This window comes from Tenrec ecaudatus, chromosome 2, assembly GCF_050624435.1.
Source record: "Tenrec ecaudatus isolate mTenEca1 chromosome 2, mTenEca1.hap1, whole genome shotgun sequence".
NCBI lineage: Eukaryota > Metazoa > Chordata > Mammalia > Afrosoricida > Tenrecidae > Tenrec > Tenrec ecaudatus.
This window is the reverse complement of record NC_134531.1, coordinates 57,854,795-57,880,546: the sequence shown is the minus strand read 5'-3', so window position 1 is coordinate 57,880,546 and position 25,752 is coordinate 57,854,795. Positions and strand designations below refer to the sequence as shown.

The following is a 25,752-nucleotide window of genomic DNA, read 5'->3' as shown; positions in this document are numbered from 1 at the left end:
CATGTCACAATGTCTTGTTTCATAACCCATAATGGGTTACAACACGTAATTTAAAATCCAATGTTGCATTGTGTGAAATAAATTGTCAATCCAATGACTTTATATAAAATATTTTCATTTTTTAATCCATTTAAAAACATTTTATTGGGGGCTCTTACAGCTCTTACAACATTCCATACATGTTTCATGCATATTTGTAGATATGTTGCCATCATCATTTCAAAAACATTTTCTACTTGGTCCCTTGGTATAAGCTCCTCTTTTTCCCCTCCCTCCCACCCTCATGAATCCTTGATCAATTATATATTGTTATTGTTATTTTGTATCTTACACTGTCCATTGTCTCCCTTCACCCACATTTCTGTTATTCGTCCCCTTCAGGGGGCGCTATATAGCCAACCTTGTGATGGGTCCCCCTTTCTCCCCTTCCTGACCATCCCCCTGCCCTCATGACATCGCTACTCCCACTACTGTTCCTGAGGGATTTATCTGTCCTGAATTCCATGTGTTGAGAGATTTTATCTGTACCAATGTATGTTCTCTGGTCTAGCCAGATTTGTAAGGTAGAACTGGGTCACGGTAGAGGGGGGAGGAAGCATTCACGAACTAGAGGAATGCTCTGTGTTTAGTCGGTGCTATAATGCACCTTGGTTGAATCATCCCTTCCTTTTGACCCTTCTGTGGGGGAATATCCAATTGTCTACAGATGGACTTTGGGTCTCCACTCCAAACTCCCTCTTACACATCAATATAGTTGTTTGTTTTGGATCTTTTGATACCTGATCCCATGGACCCCTCATGATCACACAGGCTGGTGTGCTTCTTCCATGTGGGCTTGTTATTTCTCTGCTAGATGGCTACTTGTTCAACTTCAAGCCTTTAAGACCCCAGATGCTATTATCTTTTGGTAGCTGGGTACCATCTTCTCTCTTCACCAACCATTTTGTCTTCAGTGATCGTGTTGGGAAGGTCAGTTATAAAAGAGTGCCAGGTTATTAGAACAAAGTGTTCTTGTATGAAGGGAGGCCTTGAGAAGAGGACCAAAGTCTGTCTGATATCTTAATACTTAACATAAATACATGTACAATGGCCTCGATTCCTTTCATTATAAATGAGTATATTTACTTCTATACATGCCTATAGCCATACCTCTATAAATAGCTCTTCCTTCCTATTTCTTTCCTCTATTTGCTTTCCCCTTCCTCCTATCCCACTATCATGCTCACCCTCCATTCGACTCTCAGCAGTTCCTCTCATTACACTTACACTTGATTACATTGCATTTGATTAAGCCCCACCAGGCATTATATGTCCTCCTTGACATCAATTTTAGATCTCTTGTTGTTCACTTATCCCTGAGTTTTATACACAATTTTAAAAAACACTCTGCCATGAAGTCAATTCTGGCTCATAGCGACCCTATATAGAATTTCTAAGGCTGTTGATTTGAACCACTGACCTTTCGTTAGAGGCCCAACACTCACCCAAGACCACCACCAGGCCCTACTAGCATGTGAGAGTAAGTACCCAGAAGGAAGTTGTGGCTTACCTTAGCTGGTCAGGACAAGCAAACTTTCTGAAAATGACACTTAACTGAGATTGGTCTGGAGTAGAATAGCAGTTTAGTAGATGGTAGCTAGGAGCAGTATAGGCACTTGAAAGGAGTGAACGGGTCTGTATATGGGACTAAGAAAAGAGCCTGGGTGGAGGCTTCCGGAGGGAAGGCAGGCACATGGTGCATTGAGGAAATAAAAGATGGTCCAAGCAAGCATCATAGATGGAAGAGCAAGCCACAGCAACAATGGAGAAAAGCCACAGGATTAGCCCTCACAGGCGCAGAGGGGTGAGGTGCTCTAGTAATGACTGGGAGTAAAAGGGGTTTCTAAGTAGCTGAAGGGCAAAGTCAAACACACTTTTTAAAAAGATTAATTCTAGATAGTGAGAGATATTTTGTCCTTACGAGCATCGGTTTCAACATGGACTCTTTAGGATGCAGCTCCAGAGGGGATGTGAAATGGCCTGTGCCGCACAGCAGAACGGCGTCTCGGTTCTGTTTCCGAGGGTTCAAGCCATTTCAGACGTGGCTGTTGGCAACAAGGGCACTGTCCCCATCGCACAGCACTTAAGTCTCTGTGTTTGGATTTCCAGCCCCGTAGGAAAGAGGAGTCCTGGGGGTCCAGAGGGAAGTGCTGGGCTTTGAACTGTTGATCTTGCTTATAGCAGCCCAACTCCAAACCCCATATACCACCAGGGCTCCTTTTATATACAGAAAGATTTGTAGGTTTTTTAAAATCATGCAGAAAGTACAGCATTCCCATATACATCCTCCATCTTTGCACTTCTACCTCTGAATACCTTTGCATACTTTTTAATCATGTGAATCATACTTTGAAATCTACTTAAAAATATCACTGAAGTGTGGAAGAAAGAGTGGTGCACACAAATATTAATGAGGCCAACAGTGAGGATGCTGTTTTCCTGGTCTGCACCGATGATGGTGACGGTGCACTGAAATCCAAGGGAGTAAGCAGAAATGAAGAAGCTGGCAGGAATTTAGGCCATAAATGCTATAGGACCAGGGGAAGAAATGGATATTGAAGCATGGGGGGCGGGGGTCAAATAAATGGGTAGGCTATTAAACAAATATCATAAATAATGACGATGACAAGTGGCTTATTAAGGAAAAGCTCAAGAGACCAGGGCACTCCAGAAGTCGGGAAAGGAGGGGTTTTCCCAGTAAGGGCTAGGTAGCTGAGTAGACGTTGAAGCTGCACAAGTGCCAGGACACTGTCTGTCCTGCTCACCTGCCTTCCTAACACCTGGCACAGGTTCTGCCAGTCTCACACTCTACAGCCCTGGGAGCAAGGGGGCCGAACGGAGGGAAATATGTACATATGCACTCTTCCCCGAAAACAGGATTCAGAGCTAAAAGGTTCAGAGCGACTCCTGTCACATCCTCCTGTGCATGATCCCCTTGTCTCTTCACAATGCCCCTTTGCAGGATGTAGGCACACGTGATCCTCCTTCGACAGAAGGAGAAGCTGATCCAGTCACGATGGCTTGTCCACAGTCACACGAATAGATCTGTCTCCTAACTCTGGAGAGTTGGAGCTGAGGTCAACTAAAGTTGGACCTGAGGTCATCTAACATTAAGTCTGTGGACATTGTTACTGTATTTCTCTTTTACAGCCAGTTTTAAATATATATTAGGGTAAGTAAAAAAAGTACTACTGTAAAACCGTAAAAATATTTATTAAACACAAACTTCAAAATGTGAAGCCACTGTAACCTGATGTTGTCTCCGCCGAGGTCTTTCCACCTTGGGGGTGGTGTCCCCAGCCCTCTAACGCTTCTCTGAAGATCACCCACTCTGATTTATACTACAGCACAGTGGCGGTTTGGGCACCCTAACAGCACTCGAATGGTGTTCCTGTTCCACGTTCTTTGAGTTTGTGGAATAACAAGGCGTCTGAAGGGACAAGACTCTGGTTCAGGGTGACATTCTTGTAGAATGGCCATTTCTGCCCTTAGAAGAATGAATAAGTACTTCTCATGAGAGAAGAAAATATTCCTTGGTATATTATCTCTTTTCTTAAAACTTCTTCATAGGAGTCCATGACCATTCGGTGTCCTTTGAAGAAACCGATCTAGATTGCCCCTTTGTATTCCCCATGAAAACACAGTTGCCATACCCTTTCCGAACTAACCTCTCTCACCCTTGAGGTTAACTGGCCCAGCAGGTCCCTTGGGAAGCTACTCTTTTGATTAGACTAATTTTTTAAGTATCCTAAGGAGATTGACTTTACTGAGAGAACTTATCTGCAGTCTTCTATTAATTGCCAAGAAATGTTTAACATATTGGTTTGGAAGACACACCTGCATGCATGAACTAGGTCCATAATAGCAATTATTTTTTAATTTAACCTCATATGATGTAGGAGCCTTGATGGTACCGTGGTTATGTGTTTGGTTGTTAAACTCAAGATCAGCAGTTTGAAACCACTGGCAGCTTCAGGAGAAAAATGAGGTTTTTTTATTCTCATAAACATTTACAGTCTCACATGAAAAATTAATAATAACTTACAAAGTATAAAGGGTCCATAAGGAAGGGAGGGTGAGGGAGGGAGGGACAAATATGAGAAGCTGATACCAAGAGCTCAAGTAGAAAAATATTTTGAAAATGAAGATGGTAACGTATGTACAAATGTGTGTGACACAATATATGTATGTAGGGACTGTGGTAAGAGCTGTATGAGCCCCCAATAAAATTATTTTTAAAAAAGATTTAGTCCCTGAAGCCCACAAAAGGGAAGTATACTCTGTCCTGTAGGGTCTATACGAGTCAGAGTCGACTTTGTGACAGTATTATTTTGGTTCCCATGTAATGTTATACAGTGATAGCTATTGGGTCTACAGCTAGATTCCATCGATATTCTGCGCTGCCAACCTACCACATCCTGAGTCTGGAGGAGCAAGTGCGCACACGCACACACACTCACACCCAGTTATAGATAGCTTTACCTATAATTTATCGTGTGTGTGCACGCACGCACGCACAAACACACAGCTATAGTGTCAGCGTTATCAATGCACTGGAAGAGACTTCGCCCCCAATAAACTGCTGTGCTTTTTGCTAGGTTCTGCTGAGGCTTTGCCACCTCAAGAGACCCCACGTAGATTACAATAAAGCTGCTTGGTCCTGCGCTGTCCTCACAGCCATGGCTGTTTGAGTCGACTGCTGCAGCCACTGTGGCCATCTATCTCATCAAGCACTGGCCTATTGTATCAAGCATCTATAGTTCCAGTCCGTTTCCAGAGGCTGGTCTCTCCCGCTAACATGTCCAAAATGCATGAGATGAAGTTTTGCCTTCCTCATGTCTAAGGAGCATTCTGGCTGTACTTCTTCCAAGACAGTTTGGTTTACTCTTCTGGAAGTCTGTGGCCTAACTGAGTACCTTGGTCTACTAACACTTTAAGTAGATTTTTGGCAGCCTATTTTCCACTCGTGATAGGTCATTTGTATCCCTGCAAGTGAAAAAAGCTCAATTTGTTAAGTTCCAGCTGACATGTTCTTCCTTCGTTTCAGGGAAACTTCTGCCAAGCTATTGATTCTCCACTCTCACCCCATTCCTTCAAATGAAGTGAACCTAAATAAATCCAATTTTGATCTTCATTGTGCTTATGTCTCCCAGTTTCTGTTGATTTTCAATTGTTCTCTGTTGGGTCACAAACAGCCCAAGCCCCCTGCAGTCTTGCTTCAGAATACCGGGGGGGGGGGGGGGAGCAGCAGGATGCACAGTGGTCTGGCTGCAGACATGCTGTACGTAGCTGTGTGGGTCTCAGCTGGCTTACACTTGGGATTTCCCATTCATTGCAGAAATTTCCAAATATTTTAAGTAGATTTGGACTGGTGAAAATCCCAGGCTTCTTCATGTGGAATGGGCTGGCAAAGGTGTTCACTGTCAGGCCCTCCAAAGGCTTCAGAAAACTCTAATCTTTTTTTCCTTTCATGCTGAGCGTTAATCCTGGGGGGGGAAATAATCTAGGAATCACTTACATTTTATTTGAATACTCAATTAACTTTTTCCTTAAAATATGGTAGGTTTTACTTTAATAGAGGAGACCTTACCTCAGCTGGGGTCGGTTTGTCAAGATTGGGGGAAAGGGAGAAGGCCATTCAGTTGCTGCCAGACAGCATTGTGCTAAGGTCACCCCAAATCAACAGACATGCCTTAAAGAGTGAAGGTCAACATGGGGGAGGGGACATGCATGTCTCAGAGGAGGGGATCACACTTCTGTTCGTGGGTAATGCAGGTGACCCCACTTCCCTTTAGGGGGAAAAACCCCCATACTTAAGCAGATGATTGCTATCCCAAGGTTATGGAATTGGAGGTCACTGGACTTTGGTTTTGGTCTATTTATTGCTCTGAGGGTGCCCAATGACTGGTGGCACAAGGCTCCATATATTTACTATTTCATGTATCTCCCCACTTTCTTATGGCATGTATTCATCTGGCAGACATGGTATTGCCTGTGTGAATGAGTGTTAATGAACGTTTTTGCCCTATTACCAATCCCCATTTTTCATGTAAATGGTGTTCAGTCACTTAAGCGTGTGATCTGTACAAGTCAAGAATTCATATATAGTGATCTGGATAGCTGGCCGATACTTGTAGAATTTCCTTTTCTCAACAGTGTTTTAAATTCGATACTATTGGCTAAATTAATGATACTATCAATAAAATCCTCGTATGCCCCACGGAGCTGATGTATGTTCCCTACCATAAAATGATAATGATGTCTCTAAAACGAGCCAGATACATAAACCATAGATATACACATACATTTGGGGCTCACATCTAATTCTAGCCCCAATGTAAGACTATAGTTCTTATGGCATGGCCTTACTACATACTTGCCTTCATGAAAATAGGATGCTATAGCAAACAAAGTATGCTGTAGAAACCAGATGGAGCCTGGCTATCAGAAGGAACAAATGCCTAGGGCCTTAAAGGCGTGTCCTCAAATAAGCAGCCATTTAAGTGAGGCGTGAACCAAGTACATGTGGAAGAAGCACACTAGCTGTATGATCCAAGGATGGAAAACCATAAAATCTAAATCTGAAGGAAGGTGTGGTATCAAAGCTTAAATTATGAAAGACCTGGTTGCAGAACACTATGAATGACAGTGGAAGCCCAAAACCCATACGCAGGGACCCCACATGCATCAGTCCAGGGATGTGAATAGGCTTGCCATCAGACAGAGATGGCACATCAGACTCTATGTGCCATCATCATGTCACATCTAGCTATGTTAAACTGTAATAATACCTCATTGTGGTAGTTACATAATGTCATGGTAACTTAATAAATAAAGTGTAGGGGTGGAGTCTAGCCTGTCAATCAGGTCACAGCCTTCTTGTGGGCATGGCCTCCTTGTGGGCTGTGCCTCCTTGTGGGCATGGCCTTCTCATAAGGAGGATTCCTGGAACTCCCACCCCCCCTCTGCTTTTAACTTCCTGTTGGTGAGCCAGACTGACACCTCGAGAGTCCTGTGATGCTTCTACTGAAATTGCATCCACAAGACTTTTCATCCACTGGCCTGTCACCTTCCTGCATTCTGCACCATTGTGTGTGGCTGTGTGCACCTGAAAAGGGACTTATGGATTAGTATAGGACTTATGAACTTGAGTTGCACTGGGCTGGGGTGTTTTTGTACTATAAGATGACCTCTCAATATAAAGTTCTTTCATATATATATATATATATATATATATGAGTTTCCCTGGGTTTGTTTTCTAGTCAACCTGGCCAAACACACTTATAATTTCCCTTTTGACCCATTTTATAGTTGTTTCCATTTTTAATATTTTCTACTTTCAGTTGATTTAAGTTTTGCATTGTCATTTTTGGTTTGGGGTTTTTTGATGTTGGGTCTTTTTGGGAGGGGGGTTTGTTTCCTGTTTGTGTTTTGGATGATTTGCTGTATATACATAGGGTAGATAAACCTATAGGGACTAACAATTACCCAGCGGCATAGCAAGGGAGGTGGGGGGAGCAGTGGGGAACCAACCACAATCTAAATGGATTGTGGTGATAATTGTACAACCCTTGTTAATATGACTGAACAATTAAATTGTATGACATATGACGTATGTGCCAGTAAATCTGTATTTTAAAATCTGGTAGAGTTTAAAGAACATTTAATTGGCATATATACAGATTTTGATTCTTGTACAACTGTGGTAATATCTAATAGAAAATATATAAATACATGAATTAATGTTTCTCTAGCTTTAAAAATACAATACAAATCAAGTCTTCCCCCCAACTAGCATTAAAGTTAACATCTTACCTAAACTACTGGGGCCGCAGCGAAGAGAAATGGCTGAAACACAGCACCTTTCCGGTGAACAATCTCTATCGTCTACACACGTGCACTGAGAGGGCGTCAGAGGAAGACCCTCCACAAGGCGGGCGGACAGAGCGATACAACACAGGGCTCAAGCACAGGGACAACAGTGAAGCTGGCCAGGCCCAGGCAGTGGGTGCTTCCTTCTGTTGTGCAGATGGGTCAGAAATGACTTGATGGCACCTAACAATTACAACAACACCAGCTTCCAAATCCTGGATTAAAATTTAGAAGACTTCTGTTCTAAACACAGTTGGGGAAAATCATGTGTCCCCAAGAAAACCACTTAAGTGCCACAGAGCGACGTGGTCTCAAGTGCAAAGTTACAGAAATTTTTAACAATGCTCATATAATTAGGTATATGGGAAAGACCATGTCTTAAAAATGCAAGATAATCAATGAATAAATAAACCTTACTATATAGATAATATTTTAAGGGAAAGAATCATATGTTCTATGTACCAGGAAACTAATAATCTACAGCAACAAAAAAATCAAACCAAACTTGTTTCCACTGAGTTGATTCCTTGTCATAGTGACGCTACAAGGTTTCCGAGGCTACTGTCACAGAGGAAGCAAACTGCCACATCCTTCTCTCCAGGAGGCTGCAGGCTCACCCCTCCCCGCCCCTCCTCAGCAGAAGCCCAACACTCCTTAACCACTGAGCCCCAAAAGGATGCTCTACAAGAACAATCACCGCCCACTCCCTCAGAGGGAACGAATTATTATATTTAACTTTAAGGTGAATTTGAGCTATTGACACCCTAATGTCTTGATTAAATGCATTTAGGTATTGCCTAAATCTTGTATAAAATGTGCCAAACTTTGCAAATTTCATTTCTACTTCTTACTGGGCTGCCTTTAATCAAAGACAACTCTCTCAGCACTTCAGTTGGAGAAAGGAGAAAGTACAAACGGAAACCCAACTCATACACTTACACATTTGCTAATAGATATCCCTTCGGTTGGACAAGAACCAAAATCTGTGTGTATGTAAATTAAATGGTCCATTAAAGTGTTTTAAAATTTACCATATTTTTTACTCTTATTTATATTTATAATTATAATTGCCATAACTTTTACAACTATGTAATTAGGCTTAGTGGGCATTTTATTACCAGAGCTTAATTCTTCAAAGTTTCAAGCCTTCAGGGAAAATGAAAAAAGTCTAACTGTTTAATTGGCTCTCATTTGCAGCCAAGGCTTTGTGACTTTTACTTTCCATTCTACCTCAGTAATGTAAGGGCACAAGAAGAGAGTGAAGGAGAACTCAGCAACAGGATGGCTCACTAGGGCTTTGTCTTCTGTCTGGTACTAGATTTGGTTCTGATTTAGCTTTGATTTATTCTAAAATAAAAATTCTCTTACCTCAGAGACCATATCAAAATTCCTGGACACATTGTGAAAAACAGATGCTTGAGGCACCATGGCAGACTTACTGAATCAGAAACTTTACTAGGTAGAAAAATGGGAGCAGAAAGAGGGCGCTTCAGTGTTTGGTGAGCATGGTGAATACAAGGCCATATTCTGGATCTTAATACTAAAGAAGAGGCAGGGTCCTGGGGCAGCAGAGACCTCTCCAATGTACTGAAGGAGTAGATTTCAGATTTACTGAATGAGAGCTCGGCCTCACACCATGGACACATATTAAGACATGTTCACAATGGGCTTATGATCTGGCTGTGGTCTGGAGTTACCCAAAGCTTGTTACGTTCTACTAGGGTCTCAATGCTTTCTCTTTCCCTCTGACTTCACTAGAAAACAAACCAAGAAAGAGAAAAAGGCTTGAGTTTACATCTTCATTTTAACTCTGACCTGATTCAGTCCAAATAATGCTTTAACTATTTGTTTAAAGAAAAGTAAACCAGCCGGCCTCACAAGATGGCGGTGTGCATCACTGTGATCGCCAAGGAGAATTACCCCTCGACATCCGAAGAATTCCCACTGAGAACGAGCTGAAGTTCCACTACATGGTGCACACCTCGCGGACGTGGTGGACGAGAAGATCTCAGCACTGGGGAAGGCCTTAGTAGACCAGAGGGAGCTCTACCTGGGCCTGCTTTACCGCACCGAGGACCACACGGTCTACTGCTACGTGACCAGCTCCAAGGTGAAGTTTGTGACAGTGGTGGACTTGTCGAACACGGCGCTAAGGAACAACGAGATCCGCAGCATGTACCGGAAGCTGCATAATTCCTACACTGACGTCATGTGCAACCCCTTCAACAACCCCGGGAACCGCATTCACCGTGACGTCCATGATGACACAGGTCCGCTGAGCAAGGCCGCAGCACCTGGACACACTGCAGCGTGAGCCACGGAGGTATCCGCGTAGTGGCTTGTGAGCGACAGAGGCGTCTGTGCACATGGATGTGCACGTCTGCGTATCATGAGGTGCAGCGGCAACCGTGCCTGCAGATGGTGCGGCCTCTGCACTGAGGCACTGAATGTTTTCTGAAGTCCCCCCACCCCTAAAAAAAGAAAAGTAAACTATCTGACTGCTCATCTCCTCCTCGCGACCCTTCAAGAAGGGATGTCCAGTTGCCTAGAAGGTGCAGTGTAGCCATGACGAAACATTCAACTGTCCTCTAGTTCCTAAATGCTTCCACCTCCCAACGATCATGATCTACCTTACAAATCTGGCTAAACCACAGGATGTACACTGGTACAGATAGGAACTGGAAATGCAGGTAATCCAGGGCAGATGATCCCTTCAGGACCAGATATGAGAGTGGTGACACCAGGAGGGTGGGGTGGAAAGAGGGAACCAATTACAAGGATCTACATAGAACCTCTTCCCTTGGGGACGGACAACAGAAAAGTGGGTGAAGGGAGATGTCGGACAGTGTAAGAGATGACAAAATAATAATTTATAAATTATCAAGGGTTCATGAGAGGGGGGCTGATGAGGAGCTGATGCCAGGGGCTTAAGTGGAGAGCAAATGCTTTGAGAATGATGAGGGTAATGAATGTACAGATGTGCTTTACATGGTTGATGTATGTATGGATTGTGATAGGAGTTGTATGAGTTCCCAATAAAATGATTTTTTAAAAAAACACAAGAAGTCTCATAGGAGCTGATACCAAGGGCTCAAGCAGAAAGCAAATGTTTTGAGAATGATGATGGCAACAATTGTACAAATGTGCTTGACATAATGGATGTATGTATGGACTATGATAAGAGTTGTACGAGCCCCGAAGAAAATGATTTTGAAAATAAATAAATGAAGGGGTAAGCAGGCTGGGAAGCAAAGCAGCCATCTCACTGCAAAGCTGGAGGTTGGGGTACAGGGACAGGTGGCAAGAGACTCAGTCGGTCGTTTCTGGGCAGCTCGGGAAGAGAAGGAACAAAGTGGTGACTGATCTCAACTGGTAACGATCCTTTGTGAATTCTGAGGGCTTTCCTTGATTTGCGGGGGGCGGGGTAGGGGTAGAGGGAGACTGTCTGAAATAATTGCAGGGTGTGAGGGGAGCAAACCTTGAAGGTAAGGAGAGAGAGGCGAAGGGTTTAGAGGCCAGAGTGGGAGACTCTAGCAAATGCCTCCTGGGCAGGAGATTTGTGATTCCTTCAAATTACTAGACTTGAACTCTAGCAGCACGTCTTTGGCTCATGGACCATGTACAGACTTTCCATGGGAAGGCAAACAGGGGCATCACCTGTGTCTACTTAGAGAGCCCATCACTGCTGCTTTTAAAACATAACAACAACAAAACCCTGCAATGATATTATAAAGATATCAACTTTTGCTATAATGGGTAAAACTGGGAATTGGAGGAAGGAAATTTGGTAATAATTACTAAATTATTTTATGTATGTCAATGACAATACTTGTGCATGTTCATACACATATGCAAAGGGTGGTTCATGGCAGAACTGCATACAGTAGAAAGGGGGAAAAGTATCTAAGTAATAAGGAAAGAAGTATAGAAAAAGAAATAACCTCAAATTCGTTCCTGGGTTAATGGTTAAGCGTATCTGCACTGTGCCGATCAAACAAGACAGACCTATTTCGACTACAATCGCAAGGTGCTCATGTTTTTGTTTCAGGAGCACCACAAAGAAAACTTCAGAAACATGTTGTTAGGTGCCCTTGGGTCGGTTCCAGCCCACAGTGACCTTATGCACAAAAAACACTGCCCACCTAGGCCATCCGGGCGACTATCCCCCCACCTGCGCCCATAGTCGCAGCCAGTGTCAATCCATCTCCTCTGTCTCACTGCTCCTCTGCTTTACCAAACAATAACTATGTCCTTCTCCAGGGACCAGAAGCAGGCTCTGTTCTCCATCTTAAAATTACATACAGACAATTAAGTTACATGCCGGTGTGCATGATTGTGCATGTGTGTACACAAAAGACAGTGTTTCACAAATGTAAACTCCACTGTCAAGAGCGGTTACCGCAAAAAAGTAAGATGGCAGAGCTGCGGTGGGGGGTAACAAGGACTTGTCTTTAGTCTTTATATACTTCTGTACCACGGTCCCTTGTCCAACCAGCACACATTCTCGGTTTGAATTTTCGACAGGTTTCACACAGCTACACTTGGTGACGATGTATTTAAAGCAACTTTCATGCTTGCCTATAAGAATACATTTGCTTATTTTATTCACCACTAGCAGATCACATTGTTTCACCAACTGTCAAATCCAGAATGCTCTAAAATCGAAAGGATGTGCTAGTAGTAATTAAGTTATTTCCCTAGGATACTGGCAAAAACTGGATGCTAATGCAAGCCCAATCACAATAATAAATATGACCATCCACCAGGAAACGAGGGGATGAGGGTGAGACCCGAGGCCTCCATCCAGACACGCTATCGGTGACGCACAGGCAGGCTCACAGTACATATATACACATGTCCACTAGAGGGTCAGTGCCCAAGCACCCACAGTATAACAATGGAATGGAAAAACGTCAGTGTTGACTTCTTTAGCAATTGTGCTTTAGAGAGGCTACCAAAATACGCAAGTCATTTCTGCCCTGGCTTGCTGCTCAGAATCCAGTGAAATAGAACAAGCAACGGGGTGAGGCTGAATCGGCAGAATAGGGTTTGTTTGTTTGCTAGTATCCAGGAGAGCCTGGACAGGCTAGTGTGAAGGGTGGACGAGAGCCCGAGTGAAGCCGGATAGGGAGATACGAATGGAATTCATAGTCATGGTTTTATAAGACTAGGCTCAAGAGCCCTGGTGTTGTGGTGGCTTAGCTTTGGGCTGCTAACCGTAAGGCCAGCAGTTTGAAACCACCAACTGCTCCAAGAGAGAAAGATACGACTTTCTACTGCCGTAAAGAGTGACAGTTTCCGAGATCAACAGGGGTAATGCCCTATGGGGTCACTATGAAGTAGAATGGACTCAATGGCAATGAGATTGTGGGGTTTTTTCTTTTCTTTTTTAATGCTCAAGCAAACAGGGATGTCAGATCAAATAACAACATACAGAGACAGGCACACCTAAGTGGGATTACTGAACACCTTGGCAGGGTTAACTCCAGGTGCCTCCTATGTCTCTGCACAGACTACCAAGATGCACGGCATGGGGGTTGGAGAAGATCTTAGGAGTCCTTCCTTCATCAACCCTTATCTGACATGGGAACACATCTCCCTACAACGGCTAACTGCGGTAGTATCTTGGGCGTCTGGCAATGAAGTGAAGGTTACATATAGACTGCTTTTCAGACTGACCAAGGTCTCTTTCTCTCTGTTCCACCCAGGTTGGGGTCAATGTCGATTCCTCCCTCAAGCTCACCTTCTCTCTGCCCAGAGCTTAAACAGGGTAGTAAAAGAAAAAAGCACAAAAGGGAAAGGGCAAAACAAAACGAAACGGAGAAAACGTAGCAGAAAAAAGCGAGAAAGCAAACTGACCTCCACCGTCATCTCTCTGCTCTACCACCGCCATCAGCTATTGGCTTACCACTGTTCTCCATGACAACTGCATGGTAAGCTCAGTAACCTTTATTACTAATGTCATTCGTGCATTTAACGATTTCCTGTATGTTGTCTTGTTCATGTCATGAGTTGGTTCCACACTTGTGCCTAACTTCAGCCCATCGGTGCAGTCACCATGTCGATCCTTCTCATTAGAGATCGTCCTTTTTTCTTTCCCACTGACCCTCTACTTTCCCAAACACGAGGTCCTTCTCCAAGAATTAGTCTTTCATATAACATGGTCAAAGTGCATGTTGCCAACAAATATTAAATTCACTGTGGACTGCCAAAAGAATGGGCAAATCGATCTTAGAAGATGTGCCGCCAGGACACTCGTTTGAGGCAAATAAGGTGAGATTTCATCTCATGTACTTTGAACATATTGTCAGGAGAGACCCATCCCTGGAAAGGAACATCATGCTTGGGCAACAATAACAGACTGGAGCAGAGGCTACAACAATGGTGCCCAAAGGGGCAATAATTGCAAAGGTAGTGCAGGAGTTGACAATGTTTTGTTCAGAGGGTGGTTTTACGCATTAAAACCAAATCAGTGGCATCTAACAGCATGTATTATATAATTAAAATTCCCACCACTGTTAGGGAAGATTGTATGCATTTTAAATCAGAGAAAAAAATGAGTCTGGTAAATCCTGTGACTCAGCCAAGGTCACAGAGGTAAGATATAGCAGAGCAACAATGGACTCCGGGTTTCAAAATTTCAAATTCAATGTTCTGTCCCTGCCCGACAATTTACCTATCTACAATACATCTCTTTAATAGGTAGCATAAAAGACCAAAAGAGGCCAAGTTGTATTAACCCAGGGAGTGGATTAGTCCTTGGAAATCAATACACTTCTGGAGTAGTATGTAGCAAAAGTATCAGCCTCTTTTCTTAAGAATATGGATGCTGGAATGTTTTACTACTATATAAAATCAAGAGCTAGTAATTTTGTTCTAAAAATGCAGTACAACTGGCAATCTCTCTTTGGTGGGCTATTACCATTCGCTATGTTACAGTCATTATTCAAACCAAAATAAAGCCAAACCTACTGCCTTCAAGTTGATTCCAATTCACAGAGACAGTGTAATGCTGCCCTATTTCCCCAGGCAGTAAATCTACAGAGCAGATGGCTGACTCGTTCTCCCATGTAGAAGTGGGTAGGTTAGAACTGCCAGTCTCTCAGTTAGCAGTCTACCACTTTATCACTGCACCACTCAGCCTCCTTTTAAGATCTAGAATACAGCGGTCAACTTCATAATCTAATTAAAATTATTTAGCAAGTTTTATTAGAATTTATAAAAAGGTCATCTGACAAGGACTCAAGTATGACTAAGCCTATGTTCCAAGGACTTGGCTGAATCTGTGACCTTAGATAAGTTAGTAGCCTGCTCTTGGTGTCTCCCTCGGCAGAGTACGGTCAGTTTAAATTTGCAGTACCTAGCTTATAATGCAAGGGCAAGAAACAAAGTCCTGGAAGTAGACCTGACAAGGTTTTAAATTTACTCAGGGTAAAAAATAATTTCTTTAAAAGCCAAAGATTATTTCAAAAAAAATGACAAAGAATAGAATTTTAAGAAACATTAAGATAAGTTCACAAGGAAAAGAAAAAAATACTATCAACATGGTTTGTATTTAGAAATTTTATTATGTCTTTCTTCTAAAAAGGTTTTGGGTAAGCTAACCATTATTGTCTTTATCATGGTCACTAAATAGATCCTAAATCTTATCCTAATTCAATTTATAAAGCAAGTTGTAAAAGTGATGCTGTTCTTAGAGAATAATGTAATTGCTCTATATTCATCTTTAAGATACTTTTCTCAAGCGAAAAATAGAGCCACAAAACCATATAAGAAAGCAGTGTTTTAAAACACATGTGGTAAAAGAGAAAGTTTGATGGACAGACATTTGGAGGCAGGGGGACCATGAAGTCAAGCAACTGCTAAACATTTTTAATCCTACCCCCACAGTAATCACTCCGAAAGTTCAAATAAAACCCTCTGGGGAGCAGATTCCCCATTTCTTCGCCTAAAGTCATGGCCTGCTTCTTACTTCTCGTCTTTTTCACTACTTGTCACTTCGGAGGAGGAGGCAGGAAGGCAGCTCGTGTAACTGGCCTGTTTCCAGGCTGGGAGGAAATCTGCTGATCAATGAAGTGCAGAGCAAGCTAGTGGGATAAACTGCTCAACTTTGCTGTTTGATTGAAGCTGTCCTCACAGGACACCGAGTGGGAAGCTAACTTGCATAACGCCCTTCCTAGTTCCTTAGGTATCTCTCTCTTCTCACTTACGAATGTCTGAAAGAAACAGTGTCACACAAACATCTTCTCCCATCTGACTTCAGTTTACACTGTGTCTTTAAGCCGACTATTTCAACACAGATTAGATTTTAAAACATGCAGGCTAAGAGGCTTTGGGGGCTGCTCAGGGTCCCAGACATGCCACGGCGGTGCAGTGAAAGGAATGCACCACCACTCTGGGTGGGTGACAGACATGGCCATCTCCCAGTGGGGCAGGTCTGCTCTGCCTGTAGGGTCGCCAGGAACCAAAGACAGGTGAAACGGCATTCTGTTCTTCAGTCTTCAACCAACATTTTAATAAGCAGCTTGTGAGAAACTTCTGGGATGGTTGTTGGCTGGCCTGGATTTTTTAAAAAGTTGAGCCAGATGACATGACAGAGCAGAAGCGCACTTGAAAGAGCCCTTGAGTAAGGGTGCTTTGGGTGGGTCGAAGGTACTTCTACGCCTGAGTTGTTTCAACTCCTGTTATTGAATACTCACAGACCCTGCCACCGGAGATAACCCTCTGACAAGTTGGGGCTGACGGGGAGCATGGCTAGAAATAAGGCTCCACAGATTTTTCCGGACCTAAAAGTCATGCTAACAGTATCTCACAACACCAGGAGACGTGTCAAAGAGCTCTTCACAGCAGCACTTTCCGTACGAAATGCATCAACAGTAGGACGGACAAAGAAACAGTGGCACTTTCATACCAGAACATGCTAGAGCTGCGTTGACTTAACGCAAAGTCCTGCTGCTGTTGAGTTAAGTCATATGCAACACGCTGGAAGTACAAACAAGATACCGATTTCAGAGCCTGGCACGAGCAGAAATAATAACAATAATTTAAAATATATCGATATTTTTTCAAACTGTATTGAACCAATATTTTAGATATTTTGAATTAAGTAAAATTAAAATAAACACAATTTAAAATAACTGACATTAATTGTATCAGTTTGTTTTCAGGTGGCCAGTGCCATATCTACGACGGTAAGTGCATCGCACGCCCATTGACAGCGGTGCCCTACAGCAACAAGCACAAACAGCTCGGGCGGCTCACGTGGGATGGGTGAGTCTTACAAGCATAATGTTCAGTGAAAGTCATAGGGGAATCGACCTGCAAGATTGCATTTATGGAAAGATAAAACTAAAGTGTTTAGAGATGTAAAATCAACAGCAAAACACCGAGTCAGGAAAGTGATTACCACCCAAAAAACTCAGGGCAAAGAAATGCTTGTACTAAGAAGGGAGTGGAGCCGCACAACTGTGTCAGCAGAGTCCCATCCCCGGGCCTGCGTGCTGGTCCCTTGAGAACACTGGCCAATTGGCACCTTCATGTTGTAGGCGCTCGCCTTCATTTTCTACTCCACAATTTAAAAATGAAAATTCTACATCTCAAACAGCTCCTTCAGAAATCTCATTTACTTGCTATGTGAAGTAGTCATTTTGAGGACAACCTAGGAAATTAGGGTTGAATGATTTGTCCTTGATCATTAATCAATATAACAAAAGAAATGTAAAAATGTTAGGCGCTTGAACTATGTTCTTTACCCTACTGTGTTTTGAAATATTTGTAAATTAGATATAAATGTCTTAAAACCACAGCCACCTATAGTTCAACAATATTATTTAGCTTATACTAATGTACTATTTAAATAAATGATGGATATTTCTAAAAGTTGCACCTAAATCCTTGTGCACTGTCATATTTGTGTTAAACAAAATAAACACTAGATAAATGTGTTTAGAAATAAATGAGATGCCATGTTCCATGTATTAAAGATTTAAAAGAAACTCATTTTAAGAGTTGCCATATAGAATGATGACTCATATCCTGAACTCTCATTAAGTTCTAATCATTAAACAGTGTCTTTCCTTAATATGAGGTACTCTGTCAAAAACTTCACTGAGTTAAAAAATAAATTCAATAAGATTTTTAAAGGATGAATAAATCCAAGTCATTTCAACTTATAAGGGTAAATTAAATTATTTAATAACTACTGTCTAGTGTTTAATGGCATTTTACCAAATGTAAAGACTAGGTGAATTAGAAACCAACTGTGCACCAATCAGCTCTGCCTCCTGGCGACCTCACCGACAGTTCAGAAATGGAAGGCTTTCCTTGCCACCCAGCAGAATGGCACAAACCCTTCAAAGCAAATGCTTTAGAATACAAAACTAAACTTCATAGTTTTACAAGAACTTGAGAGCGGTGCGGATGTTGTCATTCACATTGAACTAATTCTTATGCAGGGAAACTTGAATTTATAAAAGGGTCAAAAAGATCTCGAGAAGAAACCAGTAATTGATTCATTCAGTTACTGTACTCACCATGAACTTGGTTGATTTCAGAATTCTGGGAAAGAATTTCATCTGCTAATTTCTGGGCGGTTGGCAAAACTTCGGTGTGGTGCACTGTGATCAAATACTGTACAAACTTTTGTAGTTGGTCTCTGTTCATTTGAAAGAGGGTCTCTGAAATGGGAAGATGCAGTTTGACCTGATCTGGCTTGCGGATGCGGTATAACGACAGTGCCACAACATGGGCACAATAAAATATGTCCTTGTTTCCACAGCTGCAGGTCACTGAGGTAATCTTGCAACGATCAAAGCTGATGGCCACGTTGCAAACCGTTTCTGGCTCCGATTGTGTTGCAGGCTCTGTCACTGTGCCGCTCAAGTGGAAGCCTAGGGGGGAGAGAGAGAGAGCGGGGAGAGTTCAGCGTCTGGACCCCGATGTTGGGCGATGTCGTTCTCTGAAATGTGAGCTACTTGACGGCGGGACAGGAAATGGTGGCAGCTCTGCTTTTCAACTAGAAACATCAGGCCAGTCATCCGTCCTGTCCCCCTGCCCCGCCCCACCCCAAACACACACACTTCAGTTTTACAAGGGATTTAACAGATATTCGGCTGAAGTATTTATGAAATCTTCTGGAAATAGTTCCTCCCTGGAAGTTGTGGGATCACAGCACCCGTAAGTCATCATTTAGTTCATTCTGAATTTGTGGTACACAACCCAAATCTCTCCCTTTCCTTCTTAAGGTGGAGCCGGAAAACTCAACTTTCTTCTCAACAAACTCCTCCATCTCACCCATCCTTCACTTCAGTCACCCACCAGCCTCGCCCACCTCCAACACAGCAACTCGGAGGGCTTCCCGTTCCCAACCCGTGGTGTTGGATGTTACGATTTACAAATCCCAATGTCGCACCAGTAGTGGACACCCGTGTCGCAGCCTCTCAGAGCAATGCATGCTGGTGGACCCGGAGAGCCAAGCAAGCCTCCCGCATACCGCTGAATGGTCACTCTCTCCCACAGACTGCAGAGCGACGCTGGCATCAGGGCGGATACGGGTACAGTCACCAAGTAAGAAGGGTATTAGCAGCAGTCCTGGAATCACCCCCAACCTCCCTGAGTGGTGATGGCCCTTTACTCCAGAGGAGATGCCCCCACTTCCTCCCCACAGGCACACTGCACCCCCGCACTCCCCCACCTGCACCCCGCCGCCTTGGACAGCTCTAGCTCCAGCTCCCGGGGAAATGAAAACTGCCTCCTGTCCTGCTTGGCCAGGGATCACTCTTCCACATTACCCTTCCCTAGATTCAGAGGGAACTGCTGCCCTCGGTTGCATGTGACACACCCATCCTTCAGTGGTCAGGGGATGCCTTTGGAGACTTCCCAGACGGAGGGCTGCCGTGGAGTTCCAGGGGCCTGACAGAAGTGAGGTGTTCTAGAAGGAAGCCTGAGGAGGCCTCTCACCGTCACGGTCTCTGCGATTTTAATAGAGTACAGCAAGCTGGCCCCTGTGCCTCTGGGTTCCTGTCATTCTCAGAGAAGGACCTCTACCACATGGGAACTTTGGAAGCTATGGGGAGGTAACCCAGAGCGACAGCCACAAATGTCTGGAGCTTACACATGGAATACCTGAACTCAGGCCAAAGATGTTTAAAAACCACTATTCAACTTACAAGAAATCTTGCTGAGGAATAAATGTCCGCCTTGCTAGTTCATGTTCTGTAACTCTTCGCAGAAGGCGATGTCTTATAATGACCAAATTAATCAATTAGAATCGAACATTACCCCGAACCAAGTTACTGTCACTACTGTTTGGAGGAAGATGAAGCTTTCTACTCCCGTAAGGAATTACAGTTGCGGAAACCTACTGGGGCAGTTCTGCCTTGTCGTGTGCGCCTGCTGTGAGTCCTTATTGACTGGATGGAGGTGAATTTGAAATTCTGAACTACTACTTTATCATGAAACTTTTCAGGAATTTGATAACCTCTGGATTTTTCCACAAAGCTACTGTTTCAAAATCATTATTTCTATCTCCTGCTGGCATAGTGTGTTATGCACTGGACTACTGCCCATAAATTCAGCAGTCTGGAACCACCAGCCAATCAATGGTAGAAAAACAAGGCTTTCTATTCCCATAAAGAGTTAAAGTCTTAGAAAGCCAAGGAGGCAGAGTTTGATTGTTTTTTTTAAAACAATTTATTTTGATGAAAACATTTTGTTGAAAAATCATAACCAAAGAATAAAAGTAAAAACAGTGATATATTTTTAAAATGTTAATGTCATCATTTTCCTGTGAGAAAATGGTCATACATAAATAGGCTAAAAATTTTCAAAGATGAAGAATTCTAAGTGAAACTTTGCCTTCATCTACACCAACTGCAGTAAGCTAGCAAAATGAGCTCTGGTGGCACAATCGGTTAAGCGCTGGACTGCTCACTGGACAGTCGGCCGTTTGAAACCACGCAAGAGATGAGCCAGTCTTTTCCCTAAAGAGTATAGCCTCTGCGAAAGGGAGACTGGAGAACTCCGCAAAATCACAGACAAAGCCACACCAATTAAGGATTCAAGAGGACTGAACTACAGTCTTTTTGGTATTAACTTTGATTTAGATTTTAGTGGTTGTCAGAGAAAATCAGCTTTTCATTCAATAATTCATACATATTTCATTTCATGTCACTGACTGCAATTCCTGCAACAAAACATCTCTTATCCCGCTTCCTCCCTGGGTTTCCCATTTCCCTGCGGCCTCCTTTGTTACCCCTTCCTGCCTTCTGAACTTGGTCCTTGGGCATCTGCTGCCTTTTGACCTAGAATTAATTTTACTAAGAGTGTGCCCTTCCATAGCCTTATATCGCTATTGTTTAGCAGAAAATTGAGCCAATCAAGTGGGTTCAGTTCCAGGTCCAAAGAGTAAATAAAGGCTCTAGGTTTCAGGGTTCCATCAGTCTCTATCCAACCAGTGGACCTGGCCTTTTTAAAGATTTTGAATTGTTTTACATACCTTTCTCCCATTCTACCTAAGATGCAGAGCCCTGGTGGTATAGGGGTTACTTGATGGGCTGCGATCACAAGGTTAGCGTTTCAAAACCACCAGCAGCTGCGCTGGAGAAAGACTGGGCTTTCTACTTCCATGGTTATAGTCTCAGAAACTCACAGGGCAGTTCTGCCCTGCTCTAGGGTCACTATGACTTGGAATCGACTCAGTGGCGGCGAGGTTCTAAGATGAGATGGATTGACACTGTAGCTGTGCCAATGGGCTCAATCATAACAATTGTGAGGATGGCACTGGACTGGGCAGTGTTGTGTGCTGTGAGGTGGAACTGACCTGACAGCATCTAGTAACAACAATCACTGTGTAGGTCTAGGACAGTCTAATGTGGTCCCTCCCTTTCAGAGCCGCTGGTAGTGAGAGGCAGGACCATTCTAGTTCTTCTGGTCTCAGGGGTGGGGAGGCTACTGCTGGTGTGGTCCATAAGCCTTCTGGATTAGTTAGTTCCATGGGCTCTGATTTTCTTCACTTGTCTTTGCTCCAGGCAGGGAAAGATCTAGAGTTTCCCCTTAGATGACTGTCCGCGAGCTTTTAAAGATCACAGTCAAGATCTCACCAAAGTAGGGGTAAAACGTTTCATTTGGGGACTACGTTGTTCCACTGACCTTGACGTCCTCCCCTAGAGCTAGTGACTGATTCCCACCAAAGTGTTTGGTCATGACTAGGCATTTTTCTTGACTTTCTTCCTGTATGCTGAACTGCATTCAAAGATTTGTTCTTTATAGCATATATAGTATACATATATAATCTACCTAATCTGTAAAGCAAAGACTCCATAAGGATATACCATTAGAGGAGTTTCTTGAATTGATTTCACTATCATGAGGATTCTTAGGGGGAATTATGATAATTAATAATTAAATCACTTTGCAAAAATAACCATTAGTCATGTGAATTGTTCAAGGTAAAAGGAAGTGAATTGAACCTTGATATCATACAATTATATGCGGGGTAAAAAACCTTCACATATTATCCAATTTTCTTTTTTTTTATTAATTTTTTTTCAATGTTCTTATTTTAGTGTTTATGTAAGGTAAACAAGAAGAAAGACTTTCAGACAACTTAATTCAAGAGTTAGGACAAGTCAATATTTCAGGGATCCTGAGCTTGTGCAAGGGTGATGGGTAGACGCCATGATAAACACAATGCACTGAAACAGGCATGGTACAGATCACTGAAATGTCAAGGGCTTGGTTATGTATGTTTGCCACAACTTTTGTATACGTTATTAATATGAATTCAAAGATTATGGTGTTTCATGAATGTTAATTTTCTAAATAACTCTAGCTTATGAACTTTTTAGTACCCAAAATGCCTTTCAAAATTCCAACCATTTTAATGGAAACATTTCTCCATATTGTCAGTTCCACACTGCCACGCTAATAAACAGTTAAACATTTTGGGTCTTCCCAAGAATGTGGGGCAGAATTCCCAGTCAGTAATGATGTTATTGATGTGCCTCTGAGTTGAACCTCTAGGACGGCACAAAACGGCCTGCCCCAAAGGCTTCCCTATAGGCGGTAATCTTTAAAGTCGCAGTGGGGTGGAAATGGTTGACTGCTCAGCTATGAAGAGAAAGATGTGCTGTTCAAATCCATCCCACGGCACCTTGAGAAAGTCACACCCATAGAACACCCTATGGCACATAGTGTTACTGACCCACATGGGGCTGTCACGAGTCAAAATACACTTGAGGACAATGGGTAACCTTAACTGATGAGATCACCAGGTCACCCCCCCAACCCCACCCCAGCCACCCAAGCTGATGGGATGCTTGACTGGACCCCAGACTTTCTGGTTAGCAGCTAAACAGTTCTTCACAATGCCACTAGGGTTGCTGCCCTTTCTCCTCGGTCCTGGGTGAGCGGGAGCTTCATCCCAAGAACGGTGCTTGCTTCTCTGGCGCCCTGGCAAAGGCTGGCTGGCTGCATAACGGGGGTGGCAAAGGCAAACCAGCTCTTTAGAACAGTTATCTGTTTCCCATGATGGAACGAAGCACCCTGAAATCCTGCCCTTCATGGTTAAATGTGGATCCAGAATTCCCTTGATGTGTTCAAGGAATTAGAACTGGAGACATTATACAAACATTTTCTTATGACTACAACATCTCTCTGACCTTGTGAAATATAACATGCAAAGGAATACAAAAACAAGTCTCCTGGGGAAAATTACTTTATCATCAGGCCACTGCTGATATACTCCCAATCTGCAGCAACTGGCGAGAACAACCGAAACCAAGGGCAGGGCATCCTGCAGACCCTGGTGATAAAGATGCCTCTTCTCGCAGCAGGTCCCGGCACTGAAGTGCTGTGTGTCTTGGGCGTGTCATTGAACCTTTCTGAATCTTGCCTTGTTTCACATGCAAAACAGGGCTAAAAATATCCCCTAGGGTTGTTAGCAGGATTAAAATGGAATAACATATGTAAAACACCTGGCACCCTGTAAAAGTGCTCATTAAATTTTACTTCTCTTTCCTTCCCTTCCCAGCTGGAGGAAAGGCGGGGGGGGGGGGGGGCGTGTCAGCTGTACTCCCTTCATCCATAATAGTTCCTTTTCCTAAGCTTGGAGGGGGTCCCTGCTTGTCAGTGGTGTGGAAATTCATGAGGGTCACTGAGAACGCGTGAGGTATATGAGTGGGTGATATCAGAGAGAGCATAGCTATTTGATGGCTCAGTCAAAACCTTCAAACATTCTATGGCATTTTCCCATTTTACTTGTACGTTCAGCCGGCACATAAATTCTGTCAAAGTGGTACTTTCGTGTGCAGAAAATATTACAGTAGAGCCTTTTTTTTTTTTCAGTTACAAGGTGGTTAAACATGGGGCTGCTAACAGCAAGATCAGTATTTCAAAACCACCAGCCAGCTCCAAGGGAGAAAGGCTCTCTACTCCCCATAAAGGGTTGCAGTTCTGGAAGTGCACAGGGATAGTTCTACCCTGTCCTATAGGGTCTCTATGTGTCATAATAGACTCAATGGCAGTGATAAATATCCATCATATATCGTCATATATATCACACGTATGACATGTCACGAGGTCATATATGATGTAGTGTGTCTATGTACATGTGTATATAAATGTTTTCATGCAATTCCTCTCAAAGACCCCCACAGGTCCCCAAGACCATTTTTGGAATTCACAAGATTAAAATGTTTTAAGTTATTGGAAAAGAGCATCACACCAATGGCTTTTTAAACTCTTTGTCATGAATGTATTTTCAGTTTTCCAAAGGCTAAATGATGCATGTTATCACAACAGATGGTAGCATGTGTAGAGAGGAAAACTCAGTTTATAGCTATTAAAATGGACTGCAGAGAGATTTTTGAAAATGTAAAAACAATGCAGCCCTTTGCAACAAAATAATTTTTGTTTTGGAAATACATGCTTGTATTTTATAAAGGTGAGTTATTTATGCTAATGGAATATAATGGGTTTATTGTTGATGCTGTTATTAGTTGCATCTATTTCTATTATTTAATATGCATATATTTCAATATTTCCTCAGGTTTAATCTGAAATAGTTGATATCAGAAGATATTTCCTGCATAAGCAAAAACACTTTGAGATGCTCAATAATTAAAAGCGTAAAAGGGATCCTGCGACTAAAGATAAAAAACTACTGTTGGAATGCCCTGTGCCAGCCCAGACATGGAAGAAAAGACTCCTCCAAAACCATCTGTGAAAAACCCAAATCCAAATTCATTGCCATCGAGTCGATGCCAATTCATAGCGACCCTACAAAACAGGGCAGAACGGTCCCTCTGAGTTTTGGAGACTGTAACTCTTTCTAGGGGGAGAAAGCCCAGTCTTGTTCCCGAGGAGCAGCTGGTGGTTTCAAACCGCTGACCTCGAGGCTAGCAGCTACGCCACCAGGCACCTTCCTCTTTGAAAAGGCAGACACTATTTGTTCTTGGATTTTTCAGTAGGTCAACAGTTAATAAGTCTTAGTAGAGACAACATGGAGGGACAAATTTCTCACACAGTAACACATATTCAAGTCTTCTACATCAATCTCACATTAATAAGGATCAATTAAGGGTTCTAGAAAGAATATTTAATTCTTCATTGCTGTTCCAAAATAAATTTTCCTTGAGGGCTGAGTTTCCATATCTAAGGTTAAATTTTAGTTTCATTTTAAGGAGGACAAGGAAAACCCTGCTATATGAACTGGAAAGAAAGCTGTTTTAAAATACTCAAAGATGCCCTGAAGGTGGGCCATTTTGATACATCTATGTGCTCAGTTTACTGGAATCTGATTACAAATGCAAAGTGTTAGAAAATTCTAAGCTAAAATAAGCT

At 42.8% G+C, this 25,752-nt stretch overlaps 1 protein-coding gene and 1 pseudogene across 1 annotated transcript in view; one reads left to right on the top strand and one right to left on the bottom strand.

The window, feature by feature from the left end:
• Positions 1–25,752, bottom strand: part of ZSWIM6 (zinc finger SWIM-type containing 6) — a 225,961-nt gene that overhangs the window by 63,756 nt on the left and 136,453 nt on the right. The window contains exon 2 of the mRNA XM_075541070.1: positions 18,444–18,800. Coding sequence (XP_075397185.1) covers positions 18,444–18,800 — 357 coding nt within the window. The remainder of the gene's footprint in view (positions 1–18,443; positions 18,801–25,752) is intronic.
• LOC142438781 (trafficking protein particle complex subunit 2-like protein) lies at positions 9,793–10,225 on the top strand (annotated as a pseudogene).